Source organism: Glycine soja, chromosome 6 (assembly GCF_004193775.1).
Source record: "Glycine soja cultivar W05 chromosome 6, ASM419377v2, whole genome shotgun sequence".
Taxonomy (NCBI): domain Eukaryota; kingdom Viridiplantae; phylum Streptophyta; class Magnoliopsida; order Fabales; family Fabaceae; genus Glycine; species Glycine soja.
The window spans coordinates 39,583,390-39,609,188 of record NC_041007.1 but is presented as its reverse complement, the minus strand read 5'-3'; the positions used below and the strand labels follow the sequence as shown (position 1 = coordinate 39,609,188).

The 25,799-nt window shown below is 31.7% G+C and overlaps 1 protein-coding gene and 2 long non-coding RNA genes across 3 annotated transcripts; 2 read left to right on the top strand and 1 right to left on the bottom strand.

The window, feature by feature from the left end:
- Positions 1-7,051: 7,051 nt before the first annotated feature.
- On the bottom strand, positions 7,052-7,645 carry LOC114414380. The gene is made up of 3 exons (XR_003667205.1): positions 7,577-7,645; positions 7,280-7,348; positions 7,052-7,077 (listed from the first exon to the last, which is right to left on the bottom strand). It is a non-coding gene; the product is annotated as an uncharacterized LOC114414380 (long non-coding RNA).
- Positions 7,646-9,071: 1,426 nt separating this feature from the next.
- Positions 9,072-11,075, top strand: LOC114414200. The gene is made up of 3 exons (XR_003667155.1): positions 9,072-9,493; positions 10,185-10,241; positions 11,015-11,075. It is a non-coding gene; the product is annotated as an uncharacterized LOC114414200 (long non-coding RNA).
- Positions 11,076-25,031: 13,956 nt separating this feature from the next.
- LOC114416229 (probable ATP-dependent RNA helicase DDX46) lies at positions 25,032-25,370 on the top strand. The gene has a single exon (XM_028381101.1). The coding sequence runs from the start codon at positions 25,032-25,034 to the stop codon at positions 25,368-25,370; it is 339 nt and encodes a 112-aa protein (XP_028236902.1).
- Positions 25,371-25,799: the final 429 nt, after the last annotated feature.

The following is a 25,799-nucleotide window of genomic DNA, read 5'->3' as shown; positions in this document are numbered from 1 at the left end:
GGAATTGAATGGAAAAAATTCAATATGCTTGTATTAATAGAAATTGATAGACCAAAAAAACCAATCATGATTATAAATACAAAAGCAATTCATGTAACCAATCATGATTATACTTTTTTCACCCAATTCATTTTGCACCCGTTGAAATACAATGGTAGGTGTAGCATCATCTTTTGAAGGAAAAAAATTACACAAAATTTTACTCTTATGCGTCTTTTGAATCTGTAGCTATATTGTATATCATGAATTTAATTATATATTTTTTTATTTCTTTAATCATATTATGATATATTTCTTGTCTTTTCTAATGTCAAATTATTTTTTGTTGCTACATGAATATGTTCAACATTAGCATTTTTATTAGTCATTTAAACGTGACCTTCCAACCTACCAAACTAAAGCTATAAAAGTCATACAAAATATATTTTATATGATGAAAACATAATTAATTAAAAAATATCACTAAATCCTCCGTTAGAGTTGATATTATGTCAAAATATAAATTTAAACTACAAAATTAATTATTAATGCTAAATTTTTTATAATATTAACTAATAAAAAGAACATAAGGAAAAATTAACTTATTTATACTCTATTAGTAACTAAACAATCATAAATTATTTTTCTCTATATTCTTTAAAGAAAATAAATTCATTGATAATTGAATAGTAAGAAATAATTCTAAAGAGCATTTGATAGTAATATAATATTATATATTAGTATTAACTAAAAATATAAATAATTATAGTAATATTATATGTATAATATTTTAAAAAAAGTTTGTAAGAGGGGGGAGGGGGGGCCAACCCCCTGGGTTTAAATGTAAGTCCGTCTCTGATACTATATAATGTACAATTGTTGCATTTAAGATTAATCTTCCCAATATGCTATTCAGAAATATAGACTAATTTTCTGAATTGTGTAATAACACTAGACTAAATGCCACCCAATTGAGAGATTCTGTTTTGGAATCAAATGTCTATCAAGCATAATATTTCAATATTTATTACCATTGTATTTCTATTTTTCTTAAGTTTAATTAAGTTACAACAATTGAGAGATTATTTCACTATTGCAACAACAAAGAGATCAAAAGTTTAATTAAGTCACAACAATATAAATATCAAGTAATATAGGACAATTGTCATGACATTTACATGTCATCATGTAGTAGCAGGTCGGAAAAATATATTAAATTTTTATTATTGACTGGTGGAGGGAGAAAATTCATACAATTATGATACTAGATGACCTAATTCACACAATTAGAATCTGTGGTACATAAATCGCATAGGTAAAATTAAGTTAAAACTATTATAACTTACCCTGCATTCGTATCAAAGTTTATCAATTGGCCTAATAATAAAGATAATAAAATTTAGAGATAGTTCCTTAAGTGTTTTTGTATTGTTCTTGAATTAAAATTAAAGTTTTGTCCTGATAATAATCTATGAAATAGTTTTTTTAATCAAAATTAATTAGAGTTTCATCTTGATAAAGATCATCGTAAATTATCAACATAAGACTTTAGATTTCATGAAATTAAAGAACAACGCCAAAAGAATTCACATAATTATCATTAATTTATATTTTTTATATCATAATTTTCTCATAAGAAAAAAATATATTATTATCTCCACCAATATTATCACTTCAATAATTGTTGTTGTCATCAACATTACCATCATCATCACCATCGGTGACATTGATGGTGATGATGTTGGTGGTAGGTGACAAATTTTTATTTATAAAAAATATGATATGTGAAATTTTTTAATTAATTGTAATGATCTTAATAATTTGTTATTATGAGTAGTTTAGATATGCGTAGTTCTAAAGTACAAGTTGCACCTTAGTGGAGTGCAATCCTAAAAAATTACAATATATATATATATATATATATATATATATATATATATATATATATATATATATGTCAACAGAGATTAACTTTCTCCTTCATCTCCATTTTCGAACCCATTTTTTTCATATGTTCGTCATGCTTTTTACATATCACTTGGGGTAAATTAAATTACACTTGGACACTTTGAGATTGAAAATATAGAGTGAAGAAGAGAGGTAAGATCATCTAATTATTCTCATGGAGAAGATGACGGGTATGAAGAGGATGGGCCAGGATGGAGGAATGAGAGGTATAGGAAGAGAAGAAGTCATAGAAGATATGGAGGTAGGCAAAGAGAGGAAGGGATTGATGGAGTAAAGGTGAAGATCCCTACTTTTAAAGGGACTCGTGATCCGAAAGTGTATCTCGAGTAGGAGATGAAGGTTGAGCAAGTCTTTGCTTACTAGAACTACAATGAAGAGATAAAGATCAAATTGGTCTCCATGGAGTTTGAGGGATATGCCTCAGTATGGTGGAATCAAGTGAGGAGTGATGTTTAGAGGATGAGAAGGCCTTTGATTAATACTTGGCAAGACATGAAGAAAATTTTGAGAGAGAGATTTGTGTTGCCTTATTATGGGAGAGACCGCACAACAAGTTCCAACGACTATTTCAAGGAAATAGGAGTGTGGATGAGTATTACAAAGAGATTAAAATTTCCTTGATTAGGGATCAGATTGAGAAGTCCCAAGAGGCCACCATGTCAAGGTTTTTGCATGGTCTCAATAGGGAGATCCAAGACATTGTAGAGTCGCACCAGTATGCCTCTTTGGAGGATCTCATTCATCAAGCTATCAAGGTGGAACAACAAGTAAAGAGGAAACAAACATACAAGAAGGACAGAGTATCTTCATTGAAATTTCATGAAAAGGTGCTTCCCTTGGTAAAAATAATTCTAACCCTACTCCCACTTCTTCAAAAGTGAGTTCCATTAAATCTTTTAAGTGTTTGGGAAAATGTCATATTGTCTCCTAATGTCCTTACAAAAGGACAATGGCTGTGTTGGGTAATGGGGTTATTACTAGTGCATCTTTTTCTGGCTCTTCTAGTTCTTCTACTGAGAGTGAAAGTCAATGTGATGTACATCCCTTGAAAGGTGAGAAAATTTTTCATACTAGGTGCCTGGTCATGGGGAATATATGATCTTTGATTATTGATGGGGGAATTGCACTTATGTATCTAGCCAAAGACTGATTGAAAAGCTTGCTTTTAAAACTTTCCCTCACCCTAGGCCTTACAAACTACAATTGTTGAGTGACAATAGGGAGTTAGTTGTAGATATACAAGTTTTGATATGCTTTTCCATTGGAAAATATGTTGATGAGATACTGTTTGATGTAGTCCCTATGGAGGCTAGCAATCTCTTACGTGGAAGGCCTTGGCAGTATGATAAGGATGTTGTCCATAATAGTGTCACAAACAAATTTTCATTGGTACATAAAGGGAAAAAGGTTACCCTTACACCTATGTTTGCAAGTGAGGTTTGTGAGGATCAAATAAAAAATGAGAGTGAAAAGAGAACAAGAGACTAAAGTGAAACTTTTTAAACATAAGAAACCAAACTAAAGCATAGATAAAGTATCTTATTACACAATTTTACTATTATTACTATTTGGATCCTACGCATTATATGTTGGCTACCTTATAACATTATACTAGATCAAGACCAAATCATTAATTTCTCTAAGTAACGAGGGAGCACACTGAAGTGGATGGAAACATTTTAATTTGTAATAATTGATGAATGTGACTCTAGAAGCATTTGAGAAGCTTGATTTCAAAGAAGGGAGTGGAAGCACTACTAGCTAGAAATATAAGTTTCTATGACACCTATCCTATGATGGTTCTAAGTGGACCGCCATAGAAAATGAGCATGTGGCATTGTTGTAATTATTGTAATGAAAAATGCCTTTTACAACACACATTCTAAGACGGTTATTGAAAACTGCCTTAGAATGTTGTGGCTAATAAAATTTAAGACGGGTTTTAGTAAAAAAACCATCTTAATTCCGCTGAAAAAAATTAAAACTCTAGCTAGTCTGCTGGAACTCTGTCGCGCGCCTCCATACTCTACCTCGACATCAAGAAAGAGGAAGAAAGCTGAGAAGAAGAAGAAGAAGAAAAGAAAACCATTCACACACACTCTCTGCACTTGAACATGCACCATTCTCACTAATCTCTAGGGTTTATTCATCCATCCATGGAGCTAACTGTTTTCTCTCTCTTCTTCTTCTTCTTGACATTCCACCTTCCCTCCTGCTTCTTAGGTACCTTGTTGATTTCATTCTTCGATTCATGATTTCTTCACAATTTTAACTGTTATTTTTATTTATGTTTTCTGTGGTCTAACTCTATTGTCTTTCCTTACATTTCATGGAGTGTGAAGGGTTGTTAGTTGAGTTGAGATGGATGAAGAATGAAATTGAAAAGTGAAATTTAGAGATGGAAGAAGAAAAAGCAGTGCCGAACTATGACGAGCTGACCTGTAAGGGTGAGAGAGCTGTGTGGTTCAGACAAGGTCTCGGCTTTTCCTCTTCAGCACCAAAGGATGATGTTCCAAAACCCTCCGCCTCCTTCCTCTCCAAATTCGTCAAAGCCTCCTTCGAGTCGAAGAAGCAAGCGCAGCTCCAATCCATCCACGACAATCTCAAGAAAAAGCCTTCTTTCGAGTCTAGGGTTTCGAGCAGGGATAGGGACAGCGATAGAAGTAGAAGATGAAGCAGGAGTAGAGTAAAGCGTAGAAAAAGGAGCAGAAGCAGAGATAGATACAGGGAAACGTGAAGGCGAAGCAGGAGTAGAGAGAGACATAAGGATAGTGAAAGGGGGAGACAAAAAATTGGGTTATTTTCCTTCACTGTGCTCTTTGTTTTCCCGTAGGAGCTACTTTCTTTCGGTTCCGCAAATCTAGGACTAAAGGAAAATTGGGATATTCAGTTATTTTTCTTAATTGTTATTTGTAAGTTCTTACACGGAGTATCAGGTTTTTAGGGAAGGGAATTTCAGAGTTTAAGTTTATTGGCTTTCGCTTTTCTCCTACGGTCATTGGAAGCAGGGAGTTCGAACTGATATTAGAATGACTAGGGATGTGATTATTTTTATCAAGGGGGGGGGGGGGGGGAATCCACTTATTTATTCAAGTGGAATAATCTTGTTTTTGGAGGTGGTGGAGAAATTTGATGTGGATATTATTTGTCTTTTTTTTTGTTTCTGTAGAAATCATATGAAACCAAGCAATATAAAAAGGGTCTCAAAGCAGCTGATGCAATTTTGAAAAAATTTCTAGACCATGGAGGCATACTTTATTATTTTTGTGATTATTTTCTATGTTTTTCCTTATGGCCAGGGGTCATTTAATTTCCCTTCTTAATTGTTTAAGTAAGTCATGCAAGAAATGCAATGTTAGCCCTTCCCCCCTTTCCCATTTTCTATCTATTATTTCTTATTTGCAGCATATTTTATTTCTTTGGTCATAATTTTTATTTATGTGTCCATTCCTGTTTCTCGATGATAGAAACTTTATCGATGAAGGGTTTGACATTAAATTGCATGGACCATAAGTCTGAAGCATACAAACTAGTTTATCAATCTTACAATATTTGTTTGTCAGATGATCCTGCTTTGATTTTTTGTTCTGGTACAGAATGACCATAAAAGTAATGTTTGCTGGCATGTTTATGGTCTCCTTTATCGGTGAGACAGAGAATACCAGGAGGCGATCAGGTGCTATCAAAATGCACTGAGAATTGAAAATCATAATGTTAGTCTGTTAAACAAGTGGAGGAGTTTTTTTTTTTGTCTTCTATTTTCTATTTTACTGAAAATGATAACAGGATGTGCTTAAACTAGAATTATTTATCACATTAGAACTTGGGCTGGATTAAGGGGAAAGGTGAATGAAAATCTCCTTCTGGTCTCCTTCCGTTCTGAATTTTGAAGTGCACAAAGAAAGGCCATATCATGGGAGGAATTTCACCTTAGGACCTTGGGGGAAAACTCATTATAATCCTTATAAGTTAGAGTGGATAACATAATCTCGTAAAAAAAGTGCAGATAACATAATGTGAAAGGTTGAGTACATAATGTAAATTAAATTAATTTTTTACACTCGCAATTTATGTTCCGTAACATTAGCAAGTATAACTATTTTGTTATTATTTGTACAAGTTGAGTATCTAGTGTATTATTTAATTAAGTACTTTGATGAATGATAATTGGTACTGTTGAGTTTTAACGCTTTTAAAATGTACAGGTAAAACAAACACTGCAGAAACTTAACATATTTAATTTGTGACTTGTCACAAGCAGCCTTAAACAGTGCATGCTAAACCCTGTCATGGTAGTAGAGATTTTTTTTGCGAGTTAAATTTATACATATATGGTCATATGTGAGTATATAGAGTGAATTGAAGGGACTTTTATTATGAGACAGTGAGATAATCATTATTAATTAAGTATCGGATGAAATCATGCAATATTAAGATTAAAGATAATGTGACATAACTTTTTAAGAGATTATATAATCATAATTATCCACGTACATGATTATATAATCTAAATTTACTTCTCTTATCTTCTTATTACAAATACTATTCTCACTTTATGTATCCCCTTGTGTGTAAAATATTGGTACACAAATACATATAAGAAATTTCAAATTTATATATATATATATATATATATATATATATATATATATATATATATATATATATATATATATATATATATATATGGGTGAATTTGTTTAAACTAAAAAATAATTTTAAAATAAGTGTCTCTTATATGAGCGGTTTCATACATAATAGATAGAATTTATATTTTAAAATATAAAGAGTTTAGACAAATAATTATTTCAACAAAATAATTTTAAAATTACTTATAGAATTACTTATATTATTAAAATGAGCTTTTATTTCAACAAATAATTTTAAAGAAACTACTCATATATTATATTTATAAGTGAATAGATTTGTTACCAGAAAACAACAAAATCTTATTATTAGAGATTTATGCAGAAAAATATTTTACACCAACTATGTACATTTTATACAGTAGAATGTTTTTTAAGATATTATAAACTTGTTTTCAAAGAAAAACACACTAACCTTGTGCCATTTTCTTGAACTTTTTCTTTATGCGGATTTTTTCACTTCTCTCCCGTTGAGGTGGATCGCCTGTAGTCAAAGAGGGAAAGGAAACCCTTAATTTTAATTGTCAACTCTTCCGAAATTTCTTACATAATCAATAAAGTCAAGTAAAATTAAATACACCTCAAATTATACATGTGTTTCTAAAAGAACAAAATATCTTTTGAAACCATATCAAAACATGAGACACTTAAGCAAAAGAATTGATTTCAAAGAAAATCACACTAACCTTTTGTAATATTCTTGAGTTCTTCCTCTATCTCGATTCTTAGACTTCTCTCTTGTTGAGGTGGATCGCCTGTAACGAGATCAAGAGAAAGGAAACCTTTAATTTTATTTTTCACTTCTTTCAAAATTACTACGATAATCAATAAAATCCTCTAAAATGAAATACACATCAAATTATAACTATATTTGTAAAAGAGAGAAATATCGCTTGATGCATAGAATTCAGCTACCTTTTGAAACCATATGTAAACATCAAACACTTAAGCAAATTAATTGATTTTAGAAAAATCACACTAACCTTGAGTAATATTCTCATCTTCTTTCTTTTTCTCATTTCCTTGACTTGTCTTCTGTTGGGGTGGATCACTTGTAGTCATATGAGGAAAGAAAATCTTTAATTTTATTTTTCAATCCTTCCAAAACTAATAAATATTAAAAAAAAAATTGGAGCCCTAAGTTCATGACTGCACAGTGAGATGCATGCAAATTGACTATAGGTAGTCCAGATTCTTCTTCCGCCATTTGATTTAGGGATTTTGGAATGGACTGTTTTCTTGTCAAATCTGAATCCCAAAAAAGCCAAAGAAATAATAAGTTAATACACTCTTAATTTCTTCATAGTTTAAAATATAATAAAATAAAAGTGCTGCGATGATCATAAATGAAAGTATATTAATTGTCACTTATTAATTATAATTTAATTTGGAAGTAAGTGATAAATATTTTTCCATAAAATACAAATCACATTAATTTTTATGTTTTCATAATAACTTTATATTAAAGTGTAATAAAAATAATAAATTTTTAAAACACAATTGACCAAGTGTATTGCACACTATATGAATGCCATGGTGTCGAGGTAGAGTACGGAGGCGCGTGACAGAGTTCCAGCAGGCTAGCTAGGGTTTTAATTTTTTTCAGCGGAATTAAGATGGAATTTTACTAAAACCTGTCTTAAATTTTGTTAGCCATAACATTCTAATGCGGTTTTCAATAATCGTCTTAGAATGTGTGTTGTAAAAGGCATTTTTTCATTACAATAATTACAACTATGCCACAGGCTCATTTTCTAAGGCGGTTCACTCTGAACCATCGTAGAATAGGTGTCGTAGAAACTTATATTTCTAGTAGTGCTTCCACTCCCTTCTTTGAAATCAAGCTTCTCAAATGCTTCTAGAGTCACATTCATCGATTATTACAAATTAGAATGTTTCCATCCACTTCAATGTTCTCCCTCGTTACTTAGAGAAATTAATGATTTGGTCTTGATCTAATATAATGGTATAAGGTAGCCGACATATAATGCACAGGATCCAAATAGTAAAATTGTGTAATAAGATACTTTATCTATGTTTTAGTTTGGTTTCTTATGTTTAAAAAGTTTCACTTTAGTCTCTTGTTCTCTTTTCACTCTCATTTTTTATTTGATCCTCACAAACCTCACTTGGAGACATAGGTGTGAGGGTAACCTTTTTCCCTTTATGTACAAATGAAAATTTGTTTGTGACACCATTATGGACAACATCCTTACACTACTAAAAAAGCTTTTTTTTACGACATCATATTTACGACAGTCATACAAAAACGTCTTAGTATGTATAAGGATGGCAATTTCGTAAATATTTCAAACATTTCAAAGGCAGTTTCAGAAAACCGTCTTTGAATGCGGCCATTTTAATTTTTAACGCGCCCCTCGCATCCGTTCCTCTTCTTTCCGCAAATGTGGCGCTCGTTCCTTTTCTTTCCCAGCTGGCATCTGTTCCTCTCCCCACTCGCTAGCTATCTTCTGCTTCTCCTCTTCTCTCCTCTTCCCATTACATTTCTCCACCTTCTCCCTGGTACCACCACCGCCCCCCACTCCACATTCGTCCTCCGCCCCCATTCCCCTATCCTCCAGTAAAATTACAAAAAACCCTAACACCAAAAAAACCCAAACCCCTGTCGCAATGAAATCTCCACCCCCAAATAGCTCTTTGGAATAGAATCAAGGAACTTACCAAATCCATTATATGCTATTGGGGTTTTGGCATGTTTCCGGTGTGAAAGAAGGAAAAAGAAATGCGTATGCGATGGTGATGTACGTAGGTACGCCGAAGGACTACGAATTCTACATAGCCATACTCGTGCTTCTCAAATCGCTGGCTACGCTCGACGTTGAAATTGATCTTGCTGTGATTGCTTCCCTTGATGTTCCTCCTCGATGGATTCGAGCTCTGTAAGTCCCACTCCTTCACCATCATTTGCCACTTTATTTTTATGTACTTTTACTTTATTATTATTTGTAACCTGTATTTTTATTTGGTTTCGGATATCTGTTGCTTTATTATTCACCCTGGAATTTGGTTGATTTTATTATTTTTGAAAAATAAGGAAAGAGATTTATTTGTTAGCTTAATTGTTTTAATTGGCGAATATGTTTTTCTTTTCCCTTTTTTGCACAGAGTGAAGCTTTGTTCTTAGGGTAATGGATTCCCTTTTTTGTGATGCTAGTGGATGATTTGACTGATTAGTGTTTAGTGGAATGAAGAACCAGAACTAGTAGTAGGTAGAGGGAATCACTTTTGGTTTTGGATGTAAACTTAGAAATGTGCAGCACTGCACAGAATTGATATTTGATCGTGGGTCAAATTGTCAAAATGTGCAAAGAATACAAAGGCACAGGTGATATCATTCCATTTTACGTTTTTTAACGAAGCTGTTAGTTTCAATTCAATGATTTACATATATAATAAATATATTGATACTTGCTTTAGTTTCATGAATTAAAAGAATTTGATTTTGTAAATTTCATTTGAATTTGTTTTTGTACAAGCTCTCAACTTTTATTATATGAACGAGAAGTTTCTTTTCTCCTTTTTGAGTTTATTTGAACTTGTGGTCTTCTAATTGTATATATTTTTGTGCAGGTGTCAATCGGTACTACTACATGTGTTTGAATGACCTACTTGCACTTGGCGGTGGGGGTAATTTTGCTTTATGCTTAGAAGAATATTTGTTTGAATTTAATAATGCTGCTTAGTTTTGTTCCAGTACATTTTAATTGTAATTGAAGTACACTAGTGGAATCTCTTCTTGAATACATCCTTTTTGGTTAAAAGATTATACAGGACAAGTGGGCCTTCTGACACATTTCGAAACAAATGTCTAACTCATAGTCTAGAGTTTGAGTTGAAGAATATTGAGGTAATGTTCTTACTACTAATGTTTGTTTTCTAGCTTACAAAGTTAAAACAAATTATTTAGTGGCTTTCATCCCCTGCTGGTTGCAGCTCAATCCTATATATATATATTTTTTGCATTAGCTTTTGTGCACTAAACTTTGCTCTACATTCTGTCCGTTCTTTCCTCAGTCCCAATCCCTTGAAAATGATGGAGGACAATTCACATAAGTTTGCGGTGCCATCATTGAACTCGTAAGTTTTGACAAAGCTCTATAAGTTGGTGGTCACTGGTCAGAGATGCCATCTTTGCCTCTATTTTGTGCAAAAGTCTTAAAGTAAACGTCCTATATATTTTTCTCTGTAAGTTGATTCCTTATTATCAAATACTAAGATTATTATCCTCCAAGGGTTGATCAAGTTCATATCTATTATTTTGTCTCTATAACTTTGCGGTTATTGCTTACCAAATACCAAGGTTATTATTCTGTGAGGGTGGATCAAGTTCATACCATGTCACGGTGCATATTGTCACATGTTTTGGCTTTTGCACTTGTTTCTGCGTTGAGTGTCTTCAGCTGCTTGGTTAACGTTGCACAAGCTCAATCTGCAAACACCACCACTGATCCTTCCGAAGGTGAGTGCTTTCTGGTTTTCTTTTTCTATGTTGACAAAGAATTTTAAATCTGAAATTGATGATTAATTTTATAGTTGGTCTAAAAGACTAAAACTTTAAGGAATTCATGAAGGTTTTTTGGAAATCAAAAGTAATTATACAGGTGAAATCAAAAGACTACTAGTTTTCTTGTTAATTTGTGGCATGTTGGGAAAGGTTTGAACTTTTGGGAATTTTCTCAGTTTCAATTTTCCAGGAGATTCAGAGAAATAGCTAACTCTTCATCATCAACATAGGAGAAAAAGGATAAAATATGTGGGAATTTTTTTACTTTTTTAGTTAAATGATAAAATACAATAATACACTTGAATTATATTTTGAAAAATAAAAGATTCAATAATTATTTTAGCCTATTGTGAATAAACTGACAGAGAAAAAGCAAATCATTGGTATAGTACAGATAAGTGTGTTTGTCCTGATTTCCAACAGTTTGTTCTGTTAGTCAATTTGCAGGTTTTGCTCTGTGACATGGTATCTTATCAGTAGCCAGTAGTAGTATTATAAAATTTGTCTGGTCATTTCATATGTTTGGCTACACAGTTTTTCTAAAAAAAAAAAAAATTATTCAATTTTATACTTTTTTAAAACCTTACAATGCATAGGTTTATTTTATTCTTAACTTTTAATTGGTAGCTACCTTCCAAAGACCAACCAGAGTCCCTTGTTGGCATAATGTACATATTTTTCTAGAGAGGACACTTCCCGACTATGTTTCACTTCCAATATATAATATTTATTTTAAAAGAAATTATTAAATAGTTAAAAATAAATTTATATTAAAATATAAATTATTTATTATAAATTTAAAATATAATTTTTATATAGATATATATAAATACTTATTGCTATAAAGTTTATTATAATATAATTTATATATTCAAAACTACTTATTTCTTATAAATTTTAGTTATATAAAAGTTTTATTGTGTACGCTGCTTAGAATAAATACTAGCTGGGTGAGGAACGAGATGAGGGTCAACATGAGGAACATTTCCAAAGTATTTATACCCTTTTTTTATTATTTCCCTTACAACTTTTTGGTGAATGAATACATAATGGTAAACTTTATTATATTTATTCTTCATGTGATAATTATTTATGTAATTGATTTATTACAAAAGTATAATAAATTATAAACTTGATAAGTTGATATACTGCTTGCAATATTATTTTAATTTTAAAAATTATTAAATGAAATATATTATTTGATGTTAAGATTATATGTTATTAATTTTTAATTATTTTCAAATTATTAAGTACCTATGGATATTAATAACAAAGTTGAAATAAATAATTTCTGTAACAAATAAAAATCAGTACTTTGGTTTATTTATTCCTCTGTGCAAACACTCCAATGACCTTCTATGCTTTGACATACTCTGGTTTATTTCTTTCTTTTTTTCCTAAACTATTTTTCTCTCTTTCACTACAAGAAATATGCCCATTTGCCAGGGATTTTTGACAGGGACATTAACCCCTGGCAAATTTCCCAGGGACTAAGCCAAGGAAACCCCTGGCAAAATGACATTTGAGAAGGCTGGGACCACTTACATTTACACAGGGGTTTGTCCCTCGCAAAAATACAAAAGCCTTGGCAAAAAAAAGAGCGGGAAATGAATTTTAAAATAGCATGTTGTTTTCACACGGCCAAACACACGGGTATGCCCTCGTTTTCTGTAAAGCTGACGGAATCTTCCCATAAGTCAACACGACATGACCATGCACTGCAAAAAGCTGTGCGGCCCAGACGTGACAGGGGTGTTACCCCTCGGAAATGGCTTGCAGCCCCTGGCAAAAAGGAATCCCTGCTTTCCTAGCTGCACCGTTCTGCTCATATAGCTGAAGCTAGGAGGTTAGCCTTTGACTCTGTTGTTTTGCGAGGGGCATTCCGTGAGTTATTCCCTGGGTTTTTTTACACTATATAGCCAAACCGCGTGTTTATCCTCATGCTCAGTGTTGTGTTTTTGAAACTTAGAAAAATTTTCGGTTTCCATTTCCATCCTCACCAGTTCATTTTCAGTCCATTATCATTCAGTTCATACACTTGTTCTATAATTTGGTAACACTCTTTTCACTTATTATATTTTTCTGTTTTTATTTGTTACTACTTATTAACATAAATATTTTTTATTGTATCAGTGTCCAAATTTGCCTCCTCCTGCTGCTCCTTGCTCTCTGAATTTGTTCTCTCAAGCTTCAACAAGTTAGTAATTTTTCTACTTATAATTTTAGATATATGATGTTTATATATATGATGTTATAATTTTGCATGATCTGTCAAAGAAAATATGATGTTTCTACTTGCATGATGTGTTATAATATATGATGTTTATATATATTTCGAATTTTGTTGTTAATAAAACTGTTTAATTAGAAACTGTATAATTTTTTTGTTTAATAAAACTGTTTAATTTTGCATGATCTGTTTAATAAAACTGTTTATATAAAACTGTTTATATATAATATATGATGTTAACATTTTTAAAACTGTTTATAAAACAGTTTAGTTAGAAAAAATGTTAAAACTAGAGAAAAAAAATGTATAATAAAACTGTTATTTTTAAAACTGTTTAATTAGAGTAAAACATTTTTTCTTTGTTTTTATTCGAAATTTTAATAAATATGTTATATAGAATGATATATGTTGATGATGATGTTGGATGTTATTGAATATATGCATGTTGTTGAATATTCAAATTATTTATGGAATATATATGCATGTTTTTTTATTTTTTAACAAAATAGAATATATGCATGTTGTTGAATATATGCTTTTTAGGTAGATTTGTGGATTATGTGTAGTTATTGTTATACTAGAATGCACAAAAATACATAGCATTTTGTTAATTATTATGGAAAACTGGTTATTTACTAAAACTGTTTTTTTAAAACTGTTTTTTTTAATTTGTTAATTATTACTGTTTTAATTATTATGTTTTCGATGTGGTTGTACTATTTGGGAGGCTTTCTACGCTTCCCGGCACAATTTTTATTTGCTTCTTTTATGATACAATGTTTGTAATATTATTAAGTACATTTAATATTTTAGTGTCACGCTTTTATTAATTAAAACGATTTTTGAAACAATTAATTATATTTAAAAAAGCATTTTGAAAAAAAAACGAATTTTTTATTATTTTAAATGATTTTTATTAATTAAAATGATTTTAAAAACAATTAATTATATTTAAAAAACAATTTTGCAAAAAAAAAGATTTTTTTATTATTTTAAATAATTTTTAAACAATTAATTATATTTCAAAAACAATTTTGAAAAAATAAAACGATTTTTTTAATTATTTTATATAATTTTTATTAATTAAAATGATTTTTAAAACAATTAATTATATTTCAAAAACAATTTTTTAAAAAAAACGATTTTTTTAATTATTTTAAATAATTTTTTTTAATTAAAATGATTTTTATTACAATAAATTATTTATTAAATTTTTTTTTTAAAAAAATATATCCCGTTTCACAGGGGTTTGCCCCTGGCAAAACCCCTGGCACTGTATGATTTGACTTGTGTCAGTACAGCAGCGCGTCAGAAAAGTGTGCAGATGCGTCAGTGAGAAGACAGGGGCTAAGACAGGGATTTTGCCAGGGCCAGCCCCTCGTTTTTTTGCCAGGGGTGAAATCCCTGGCAAACTGATTTGCGATGGGCGATTTTCCCAGGGATTCAGCCCCTGGCAAAATCCCTGGCAAACGTCCATTTCCCAGGGCTTTTTGTTCTTTTCCCAGGGAATCCGCCCCTGGCAAACGAGCTTGTTTCTTGTAGTGTTTTTCTTCGATAGTTAGCAGCCATCACCACCCATTTTATTCTCCATCAGACCTTTTGGGTAGGTACTTCAACATATCATATGGTGTCTTTTATTGAAAGTTGCTTTAGAAGGGTCACTAGAAAAATGAGAATATATATATTTTATAACTAATTAGTTTTCCAATTGCCCCTGAGATTAGTTTGTGCAGTTAAAAGAGCAAGTGATTTTCTGCTTATTTATTTCCAACTTTAATCATACTCTCTTGCCTTCAAGAAGAAACAGTTCATCTTTTATATATAATGTGTGAAAATTGTTTTAGATTGTGCACTTTTCCTTAACTATATGTCTCTTGAATTACGATGTCAATCACTATTTTAGGTTTTGATCTTAATGAAGCCATTTTGATGTTAGGATTACATGATATAAGCCCCCGAATTTTTAATTGGCAGGAATTAAGGCATCAAGTGAATTTAATAAGGAATGTTGCTGATAAAGTGTTGTCTGAGATGGGTTCTTCTTTAAGCTATAAGGTTCGAACTATGATTGAAGTTCCAAGGGATGCACTAGTTGCAGATGAGGTAGCATTTGTATCCTAATGTCTTGAAGATTCACTCTTAAATTCTAACAAAATATTTAAGAATATCACAAAGAAAAACAGTCTTCTTTTCTCATTTCGCTCTTGTTATTTATTCTTTTTAATTTGATATTCGGTTAATCTAGATTGCAAAGGAAGCAGAGTTCTTTTCGTTTGGAACCAATGACCTTTGTCAGCAGAATCTTGGGGTTTAATTTGACTGTGACCTTTGTCAGCAGAATCTTGCTACCAATACTTGGAAATGCAGGTGAACATGCAGGAGCAATCACATTGTTGCAATACCTTACAGGAATTACATAATAAACATATATTGTTTGTTTCTCAGGATACAGTGTTGGTTGCAATGTTCATGGGTTTGAATCATTCATTTAAATACTAACTTAGACAGAACTCAATTTTCAGAGCTATCATTAAATAAATGGGAATTATTTTGTATATAATTTTCAAATAATTATTATAAAATTAAACTATTTTTAAATATATGATAATTTATTATTAAACACAATATATTAATTATCAGTTTTCGAATTAGATTTACTATTTTTACTGGGTTTAGCAATTTAATACATATTCACCTATTTTATGGCCCTTGAATTGCTCTTTTTTTATACAATTATGATTTTTATTATTTGATTTGAGATAACGAGGGTTTTAAAAAATCGTTTATCATTTTGTTTTCTTTTAAGAAGTTCATTTAAAAATTAATAACGAACACTATTGTTGAAAATTAAGATAAAAATCAATTAAAAACATTAAGTATTTCAATTATTATGCACAAGGGTGTTTTTTTTTTGCTCCTTTAGAAAAGCCTTTGGTATTTTTGGTTGCTTTTGCTTTGTTCAAAGTTCAGGGTCAAGAAATATTTGAATTAAATGAGTGACTTTTTAACAAAATTTATGAGAGTTTGAATTTTCTATTTTAAGCATTTTTCAAAATTTTCTTACCAAAGTATGTTTTGAGGTTGTAATAATATGGAAAAACATTTTTCTATTTTTGTATTTATTTGATTGTCTTTTTTTTAGTCCTTTTTGTTAAGAATCAAATTTCTGGTTTCAGTACTAGAAAGTTGAAAACTTGATAACTGAGCAAGTACCCATTTTTCAGAGATGGAAACAAAAGGGAGAAAAATTAACTTTGTTAGAAGATAATTGCATTTCTTCCTCGTATGATTTTCTACTCAAACCCTAGAGTGTTGTGATTAGTGATTTTTGCAATTTAGTGCAAAGTTAAAAGTTTTAAATGGATCAGCTAATTCAGCTAAACAACTTAAAAAATCCAAAGTTTGTGTCTTTGTTTTCTTTCTTCCTAGTATCTGGGAATCCTTTGATGAGTTTTCATTTTGGTTTCCTTGCATGTTTAAGAAGATTCAAATTTTTGGTTTTGCTAAAATACTCAAATTTTTGTTATGGCATGTTTTCTAATGAATCATTTTGCTTTCTGAGTACATTGTTTGTTGATCTCTGGCTTGTAGATGTTGGTTTTATTGTGTGGACTTAGGAGTGAGTAGTTTGATATATGTGCATGGAAGGAAGAGAAGGCTTCAGTTCTAGGGTTACAATGATAGGGGTAGAAGCTCCATCAGCCTATCATATGGCACCAAGGAGTGAAGCTCCATGTCAAGTTCCTCCTGTTCCTGAAGCAATAGCTGGAGCTATTGGTGTCTCACCTGTGAGTGTGGGATTGGATGGAACAACAGCTAAGAAGAAATCTGATTCTATTTTAGCAAGGGAGTGTTGAATTGTGGTCTACAACCACAATTTGTGGTTGCAATACCACATCAGCTGCACTTTGTCTGCCATTTTTCCTCTCTCACAATTTTAAGAGGTTATGAATAAGAGGTATGACTATATTTTGCAAAAATGGACTTTCTGTGATATGTTGGACACCAATTTTTTCTTTGATATGTTGAAAATTTTACTCCTCTTCAAGCCATTGCATGTGATTTGCTTGCTAGTACACACTGCAGCTGTATGGTTGCATCCTCTCATTTTTCCTTCTTTATATCTCTTTCATATTTTGTTGATATTTTTGTGATGGGCATCTAAAGTACTGCCCTATATAACATTTTTACCTTTGGTTTCAGTTACAAGTTATATATATATATATATATATATATATATATATATATATATATATATATATATATATATATATATATATATATATATATATATATTATAATGGTTTGATCATTAAATTAAATTTCATCGAAAATACTGCACAAAGACATGATGTAGAAGAACCACCATTCTACATCTATTATCAGAACAACCGATGTAGAAGAATCATCATTCTACATCGGTTTTCAGAATAACCGATGTAGAATGGTATAGTATACTACTACGGGTTTGACAACACGTGATGTAGAAAGGAAAACATTTTACATCGGTTATAGACACAATCGATGTAGAATGGTTAACAAAAATCGACATTCTACATCGGTTCATCGCTAATAATCGATGTAGAATGTCTTACTTTCTACATCGGTTTTTGCTAATAACCGATGTAAATGTTCACTATTCTACATCGGTCAGATAATCAATGTTGAACGACGCGAGACTTTCAACATTGTCTGTTACGATGACGCGTCATAACCGATGTAGAATGGGTCACATAACCGATGTAAAAAGGCTGTTTACTAGTAGTGTTATCATACTGCCAACGCCTTCCACGTAAGAGATTGCTAGGCTCCATAGGGATCACATCAAACAGTATCTCATCAACATATTTTCCAATGGAAAAGCATATCAAAACTCGTATATCTACAACTAGCTCCCCATTCTCACTCAACCATTGTAGTTTGTAGGGCCTAGGGTGAGGGGAAGTTTTCAAAGCAAGCTTTTCTATGAATCTTTGGCTAGCTACATAAGTGCAATTTCCCCCATCAATAATCAAAGAGCATATTTTCCCCATGACCATGCACCTAGTATGAAAAATGTTCTCCCTTTATGTTTCATCTCAATCCTTACACACACTCCCCAGTAACCTCCTAACCATCAAAAGATCACCTTTCAAGGGTTGTACATCACATTGACTTTCACACTCAGTAGAAGAACTAGAAGAGCCGAAAAAAGATGCACTAGTAATAACCACATACCCAACACAACCATTGTCCTTTTGTTAGGACATTCGGAAACAATATGACCCTTTCCCAAACACTTAAAACATTTAATGGAACTCGCTTTTGAAGAAGTGGGAGTAGGGTTAGAATTTTTTTACCAAGGGAAGCACCTTTTCATGAGATTTAAATGAAGATCCTCTATCCTTCTTGTATATTTGTTTCCTCTTTACTTGTTGTTCCACCTTGATAGCTTGATGAATGAGATCCTCCAAAGAGGCATAGTGGTGCAACTCTACAATGTCTTGGATCTTCCTACTGAGACCATGCAAAAACCTTGCCATGGTGGCCTCTTGAGACTTCTCAATTTGATCCCTAATCAAGAAAATTTCCATCTCTTTGAAATATTCATCTGCACTCCTATTTTAAAATAAGTGTCTCTTATATGAGCATTTTCATACAAAATAGATAGAATTTATTTTTATAAATGAATAGATTTGTTACAAGAAAATGACAAAATCTTATTATTAGAGATGTATGCGGAAAAATATTTTACACCAGCTATGTACATTTTATACAGTAGAATGTTTTTTAAGATATTATAAACATGTTTTAATACATAACACAAAATATTTATATCCCATTCAATATTTTTGTGATGCTCTTTAATAATTTATATGCTAATGATAGCTCGTACCAACTATGGCGTTATAAATCAATTGGATTCTTTTTTGTCACTTTTGTAGTTTGATATATGGTCAAATTATATTTGTTGAATACAATTCTCTTTGCTGTCAATGCTACTGTTGAATGTTCAAGAATATGAAATCATAATATGGTTCAAGAATATCAAATTGTACATACACCTTGATTTCTCTTTATCATTCTTTCATATGATACCATTAATCACCTCAGTCATTTATCTGTCCATCTCTGAGTGCATGGATGACCATCCAACATAAAGATGTTCATAACAAATGGTCTTGACTCTAAGTTATAGGTATGTTGATGTTGTTAATTACTTGGAAAAAGAACGTTGTTGCAATAATCAATTATCCTAGCTAACTAAAGCTGGATTGTCTCTAGTTGAAGGTATTTGTGATTTTTAGTAAAATATCAATTATCACTCATCCTTTTTGTCTCTCTAGCTCTTATTGACACATCGTGAGTCCCCAGTATCTTTTTCCAGCATATAATGTGTTTTGCAAGACTAAGTACCAACTACGTTCACAAGAAAATACTAATCATGCATGAACTTGAATATCATATAGCTTGAGTTGGGATTGAGCAACTTACTTTTGATAAGGCCAAAGAGAACAAGTCCAACATTTGTTGTTTAAAGCATCATGGTACTTCTTAATGTCTGGTCTACTCTTGAGATTGAACCTGCGCTCCTTCCCGCATCTCGTGCAACGCAGGAACTCATCCCTGTGAAAGTTTTGTTACCTCATTGCAGAGTCTTTCCGGTTAGCCACATTTGCCTGGTGTGTGTAATACTTTATCAGAGGTGTCTTCCAGAGTGGAATTTTGTCTTCGTCTTCACAATGAACCCAGATGTTTCTCTTCCACCTTCCACTCCCATCCCTTAAAGCATGTTTCTCAAAGGCTTCTAGAGTGACATTCACTGATTATTACAAACAAACATGTTTCCACCAACTTCAGTGTTCTCCCTCGTTTCCACCAACAAATAATGCATAGGATCGAAATTATATTTATAATAATAATTTATATTGCTAATAAAATAAAATGAAAAGAAATAGTGATTCTGTCTCACAGATATTTTTTTTAATAAAATTAAATCTATATATCTGCTATTTATTTGTTTTTTCCAAATTACAAAATAAAACTATTATTTCATCTATTTTAAATAACAAAAATAAGGCTCTAAAAAAGATCAACAGATTCTGCAGTTCCTATTCCATTATTTTTTTTATTGTACAATTATAACAAAACAAAACAAAATACTTGCTTGAAACATTAGAGATCAATTATAGTATCGCAAAATAAAAAAATAATTGAGCTCAATATAGTCCATATTTTTTGTTTGTAGCGCCACAAAGAACCTCAATATAATTTTTAGCCTCCCAACATAATCTCCATATTTTTTGTTTGTAGCGCCACAAAGAACCTCAATATAGTCCTCAACTCTCTTAAAATCTAGGATCATTTTGAGCTCTTCTTCATCAAATAATATTTTACCATCATCTCCAACCCTAAATTGCTTTCTTCGTTTTGATGGCCCTGTTTATTTGATCATGAACATATTTCCAAGCCAAGAATTATGGACAAAAATGAAACTAGCTAAAATATATATGTTCACTCCCATAATGGTGTAAAATTGTGAACTAGTTATGTGACAATATTATTACACAACAAAGAATGGAATATCATCAAGTAGGCATAAAACCGTGCATGTTGATATACACATGATAGTAGGGGTAGAATGGCTTAAATGTGAAATTAATTTAATCATTGTGGAGAAAAACTTTTGAAAACTACAAATTATGACAGAAAAATCTTTGAAGAAATATTGTAGTCACTAAATATTTTCAGAAAGTAACATGTGATAAAACATGTAACCTTTATTTATTTATACCAGATACGTAAGTTGGATTTATCTCCATTGTTCTCTTTGAGTTACCATATGAAAACATAAAACACTTAAGGAAAATAATTGATTTTGGAAAAATCACACTAACCTTGAGTAATATTGTCGTCTTTTGTCTTTTTGTCATTTTCTTGACTTCTCTTCTGTTTAGATGGATCACTTGTAATCATATGAGGAAAGAAAGCCCTTAATTTTATTTTTCAATCCTTTCAAAGTTAAGTAAATGTAAAAAAATTGGTGCCCTAAGTTCATGACTGCAAAATGAGATGCATGCAAATTGACTGTAGGTAGCCTATCTAGATTCTTCTTCCGCCATTTGATTTAGGGATTTTGGTATGGACTGATTTCTTCTCAAACAGGAATTTCACAATGAGAAAAACTTTCAATGTTGTCTAATGTGCCTATAAACTATGTTGCACAAATATAATTTATAACCATTTTTTTAAATAAAAGCGGACACATTAAAAGAAATCAAATCTGAATCCCAAAATAGCCAAAGAAATAATAATTAAACACACTCTTAATTTCTTCATAGTTGAAAATATAATAAAAGAAAAGTGATGTGATGATTTCAAAGAAAATCACTCTAACCTTCTGTAATATTCTTGAGTTCTTCCTCTATCTCGATTCTTAGACTTCTCTCCTCTCCTCTTGAGGTGGATCGCCTGTAACGAGATCGAGAGAAAGAAAACCCTTAATTTTATTTTTCACATCTTTCAAAATGACTTCGATAATCGATAAAATCCACTAAAATTAAATAAACATCAAATTATAACTATGTTTGTAAAAGAGAGAAATATCGCTTGAATGCATAGAATTCAGCTACCTTTTGAAACCATATTTAAACATAAAACACTTAAGCAAATTAATTGATTTTAGAAAAATCACACTTACCTTGAGTAATATTCTCATCTTCTTTCTTTTTCTCATTTGCTTGACTTGTCTTCTGTTTGGGTGGATCTCCTGTAGTCATATGGAGAAAGAAAATCCTTAATTTTATTTTTCAATCCTTCCAAAACTACTGAATATAAAAAAAAAATAATTGGAGCCCTAAGTTCATGACTGCACAATGAGATGCATTCAAATTGACAATAGGTAGTCCAGATTCTTCTTCGACCATTTGATTTAGGGATTTTGGTATGGAATGTTTTCTTCTCAAATCTGAATCCCCAAAAAGCCAAAGAAATAATAAGTAAATACACTCTTAATTTCTTCATACTTTAAATTATAATAAAATAAATGTTCTGTAATGATCATAAAAGAAAGTATATTAATTGTCACTTATTAAATGAAATTTGGAAGTGATAAATATTTTCCATAAAATACAAATCACATTATTTTATACGTTTTCATAATAAATTTATATTAAAGTGTAATAAAAGATAATAAATGTTTAAAACACAATTGACGAAGTGTATTGCACACTATTTGAACGCCATCCTAGCTACATATAATGAGATGTTGATCATAATAAATATTAAAATATTTGAGAATGTATTTTGGTAAAATAAAATTAGGTGACGATCAAATATTTCTCTTAAAACTAGATGCTGAAAATAAAAAACTAGAAGTTATGTGTTCATTATGATAAAGGATTTGTCTCTTCATGACTAACTGTCTTCTTTTAAGAGATAATTTAAATAATTTTTATTTAATTTAATAATACTCATTAATCATATAAATGCTTAACTTCAACAAAAAAAAAAAAGTCACATAACTCTTGTAATATTCAAGCATCTCTTAATTGCATCATTAATTAATACTTTTATTTTTATGCATAAATTTAGTTCCTTTTAATAATCAAATTAATTGATATTAAAAATGTATGTCAATCAATTGATATATTACCTGAAATCTCTAGTGACCAAGCATCCCTTAATTGTCTATCTATACGCACGTTGATTGATTTACAAAATAAATTATGGAGGGGTCATGTGATTGACCAACACTGCATGAGGGTTTTTGTACTTAAAAGGAAAAGTTGAATGCGCAAAATTAAATAGAACTAAAATAGAAAATTGTATTTAATAAGACCACATTTCTTTAATCCTATAAATTTATAGTTTTCAGTATGAAATGTAATATGAAATTACTTTATCTTTATCATTATCTTTAGATATACAAAAGAAAGTATATGTGGGTAGTTGCGGAAATATATTTTGTAGCTTTTGATGAGGAATTGAATGGAAAAAAATTCAATATGCACCACTATGCCTTTTTGGAGGATCTCATTCATCAAGCTATCAAGGTGGAACAACAATTAAAGAGGAAGCAAACATACAAGAAAGAAAGAGCATCTTCATTTAAATCTCATGAAAAAGGTGCTGTATTGGGAAAAGAGGATCTTCAAAAGCTTGTTCCATTATATGTTAAGCGTTTGGGAAAAGGGTCATATTGTCTCCCAATGTCCTAACAAAAGGACAATGGCTGTGTTGGGTAATGGGGTTATTACTAGTGCATGTTTTTCTGGCTATGCAAGTTCTTCTACTGAGAGTGAAAGTCAATGTGATGTACATCCCTTGAAAGGTGATCTTTTGATGGTTAGGAGGTTAATGGGGAGTGTTTGTAAGGATTGAGATGAAACACAAAGGCAGAACATTTTTCATACTAGGTGCATGATCATGGGGAATATATGATCTTTGATTATTCATGGGGGAAATAGAACTTATGTAGCAAACCAAAGATTGATAGAAAAGCTTGCTTTGAAAACTTCCCTTCACCCTAGGCCTTAGAAACTACAATGGTTGAGTGAGAATGGGGAGCTAGTTGTAGATATACAAGTTTTGCTATGCTTTTTCATTGGAAAATATGTTGATGAGATACTGTTTGATGTAGTCCCTATGGAGCCTAGCAATCTCTTACGTGGAAGGCCTTGGCAGTATGATAAGGATGTTGTTCATAATGGTGTCACAAACAAATTTGCATTTGTACATAAAAGGAAAAAGGTTACCCTCACACCTATGTCTCCAAGTGAGGTTTGTGAGGATCAAATAAAAAATGAGAGTGAAAAGAGAACAAGAGACTAAAGTGAAACTTTTTAACATAAGAAACCAAACTAAAACATAGATAAAGTATCTTATTACACAATTTGACTATTATTACTATTTGGATCCTATGCGTTATATGTCGGCTACCTTATACCATTATATTAGATCAAGACCAAATCATTAATTTCTCAAAGTAACGAGGGAGAACACTGAAGTTGATGGAATCATTTTAATTTGTAATAATCATTGAATGTGACTCTAGAAGCGTTTGAGAAGGCTTGATTTCAAAGAAGGGAGTGGAAGCACTACTAGAAATATAAGTTTCTACGACACGATGGTTCTAAGTGGACCGCCTTAGAAAATGAGTGGGTGACATTTTTGTAATTATTGTAATGAAAAATGCCTTTTACAACACACATTCTAAGACGGTTATTGTAAATTGCCTTAGAATGTTATGTCTAATAAAATTTAAGACGGGTTTTAATAAAAAACCATCTTAATTCCGCCGAAAAAAATTTAAACCCTGGCTAGCCTCCGTACTCTACCTCGACATCAAGAGAGAGGAAGATAGATGATAAGAAGAAGAAGAAAAGAAAACCCACTCACACACACTCTCTGCACTTGCACATGCACCATTCTCACTAATCACTAGGGTTTATTCATCCATCGATGGAGCTAACTATTTTCTCTCTCTTCTTCTTCTTCTTCACATTCCACCTTCCCTCCTGCTTCTTAGGTACCTTGTTGATTTTATTCTTTGATTCGCGATTTCTTCACAATTTAAACTATTATTTTTATTTTGTTTTCTGAGATCTAACTCTATTGTCTTTCCTTACATTTCATGGAGAGTGAAGGGTTGTTAGTTGAGTTGTGATGGATGAAGAATGAAAAAGAAAAGTGAAGTTTAGAGATGGAAGAAGAAAAAGCAGTGGCGTACTACGACGAGCTGACCCGTAAGGGCGAGAGAGCTGCGAGGGTCAAGCGAGGTCTCGGCTTTTCCTCTTCAGCACCAAACGACGATGTTGCAAAACCCTCCTCCTCCTACCTCTCCAAATTCGTCAAAGCCTCCTCTGGGTCGAAGAAGGAAGCGCAACTCCAATCCTTCCACGACAGGCTCAAGGAAAAGCCTTCTTTCGAGTCTAGGGTTTTGAGCAGGGATAGGGACAGCAATAGAAGTAGAAGACGAAGCAGGAGCAGAGAAAAACGTAGGAAAAGGAGCAGAAGCGGTGATAGATACAGGGAATCATGAAGACGAAGCAGGAGTAGAGAGAGACATAAGGATAGTAAAAGAGGGAGACGGAAAATTGGGTTATTTTCCTTAATTGTTATTCTCCTTCACTGTGCTCTTTGTTTTCCCGTAGCAGATACTTTCTTTTGGTGCTGCAAATCTAGGACCAAAGGAAAATTGGGATATTCAGTTATTTTCCTTAATTGTTATTTGTAAGTTCTTGCACGGAGTATCAGGTTTTTAGGGAAGGGCATTTCAGAGTTTAAGTTTATTGGCTTTGGGTTCTCTCCTGTGGCCATAGGAAGCAGGTAGTCCGAACTGATATTAGAATGACTATGGATGTGGTTGTTTTTATCATGGTGGGGGGGGGGGGGGGGGAATCCACTTATTTATGCAAGTGGAATAATCTTGTTTTTGGAGGTGGTGGGTAAATTTGATGTGGAGATTATG

Coding starts and splice junctions, on each gene's coding strand:
- LOC114416229 (XM_028381101.1), top strand. CDS start 25,032: ATGGAAGAAGAAAAAGCAGTGGCGTACTACGACGAGCTGACCCGTAAG.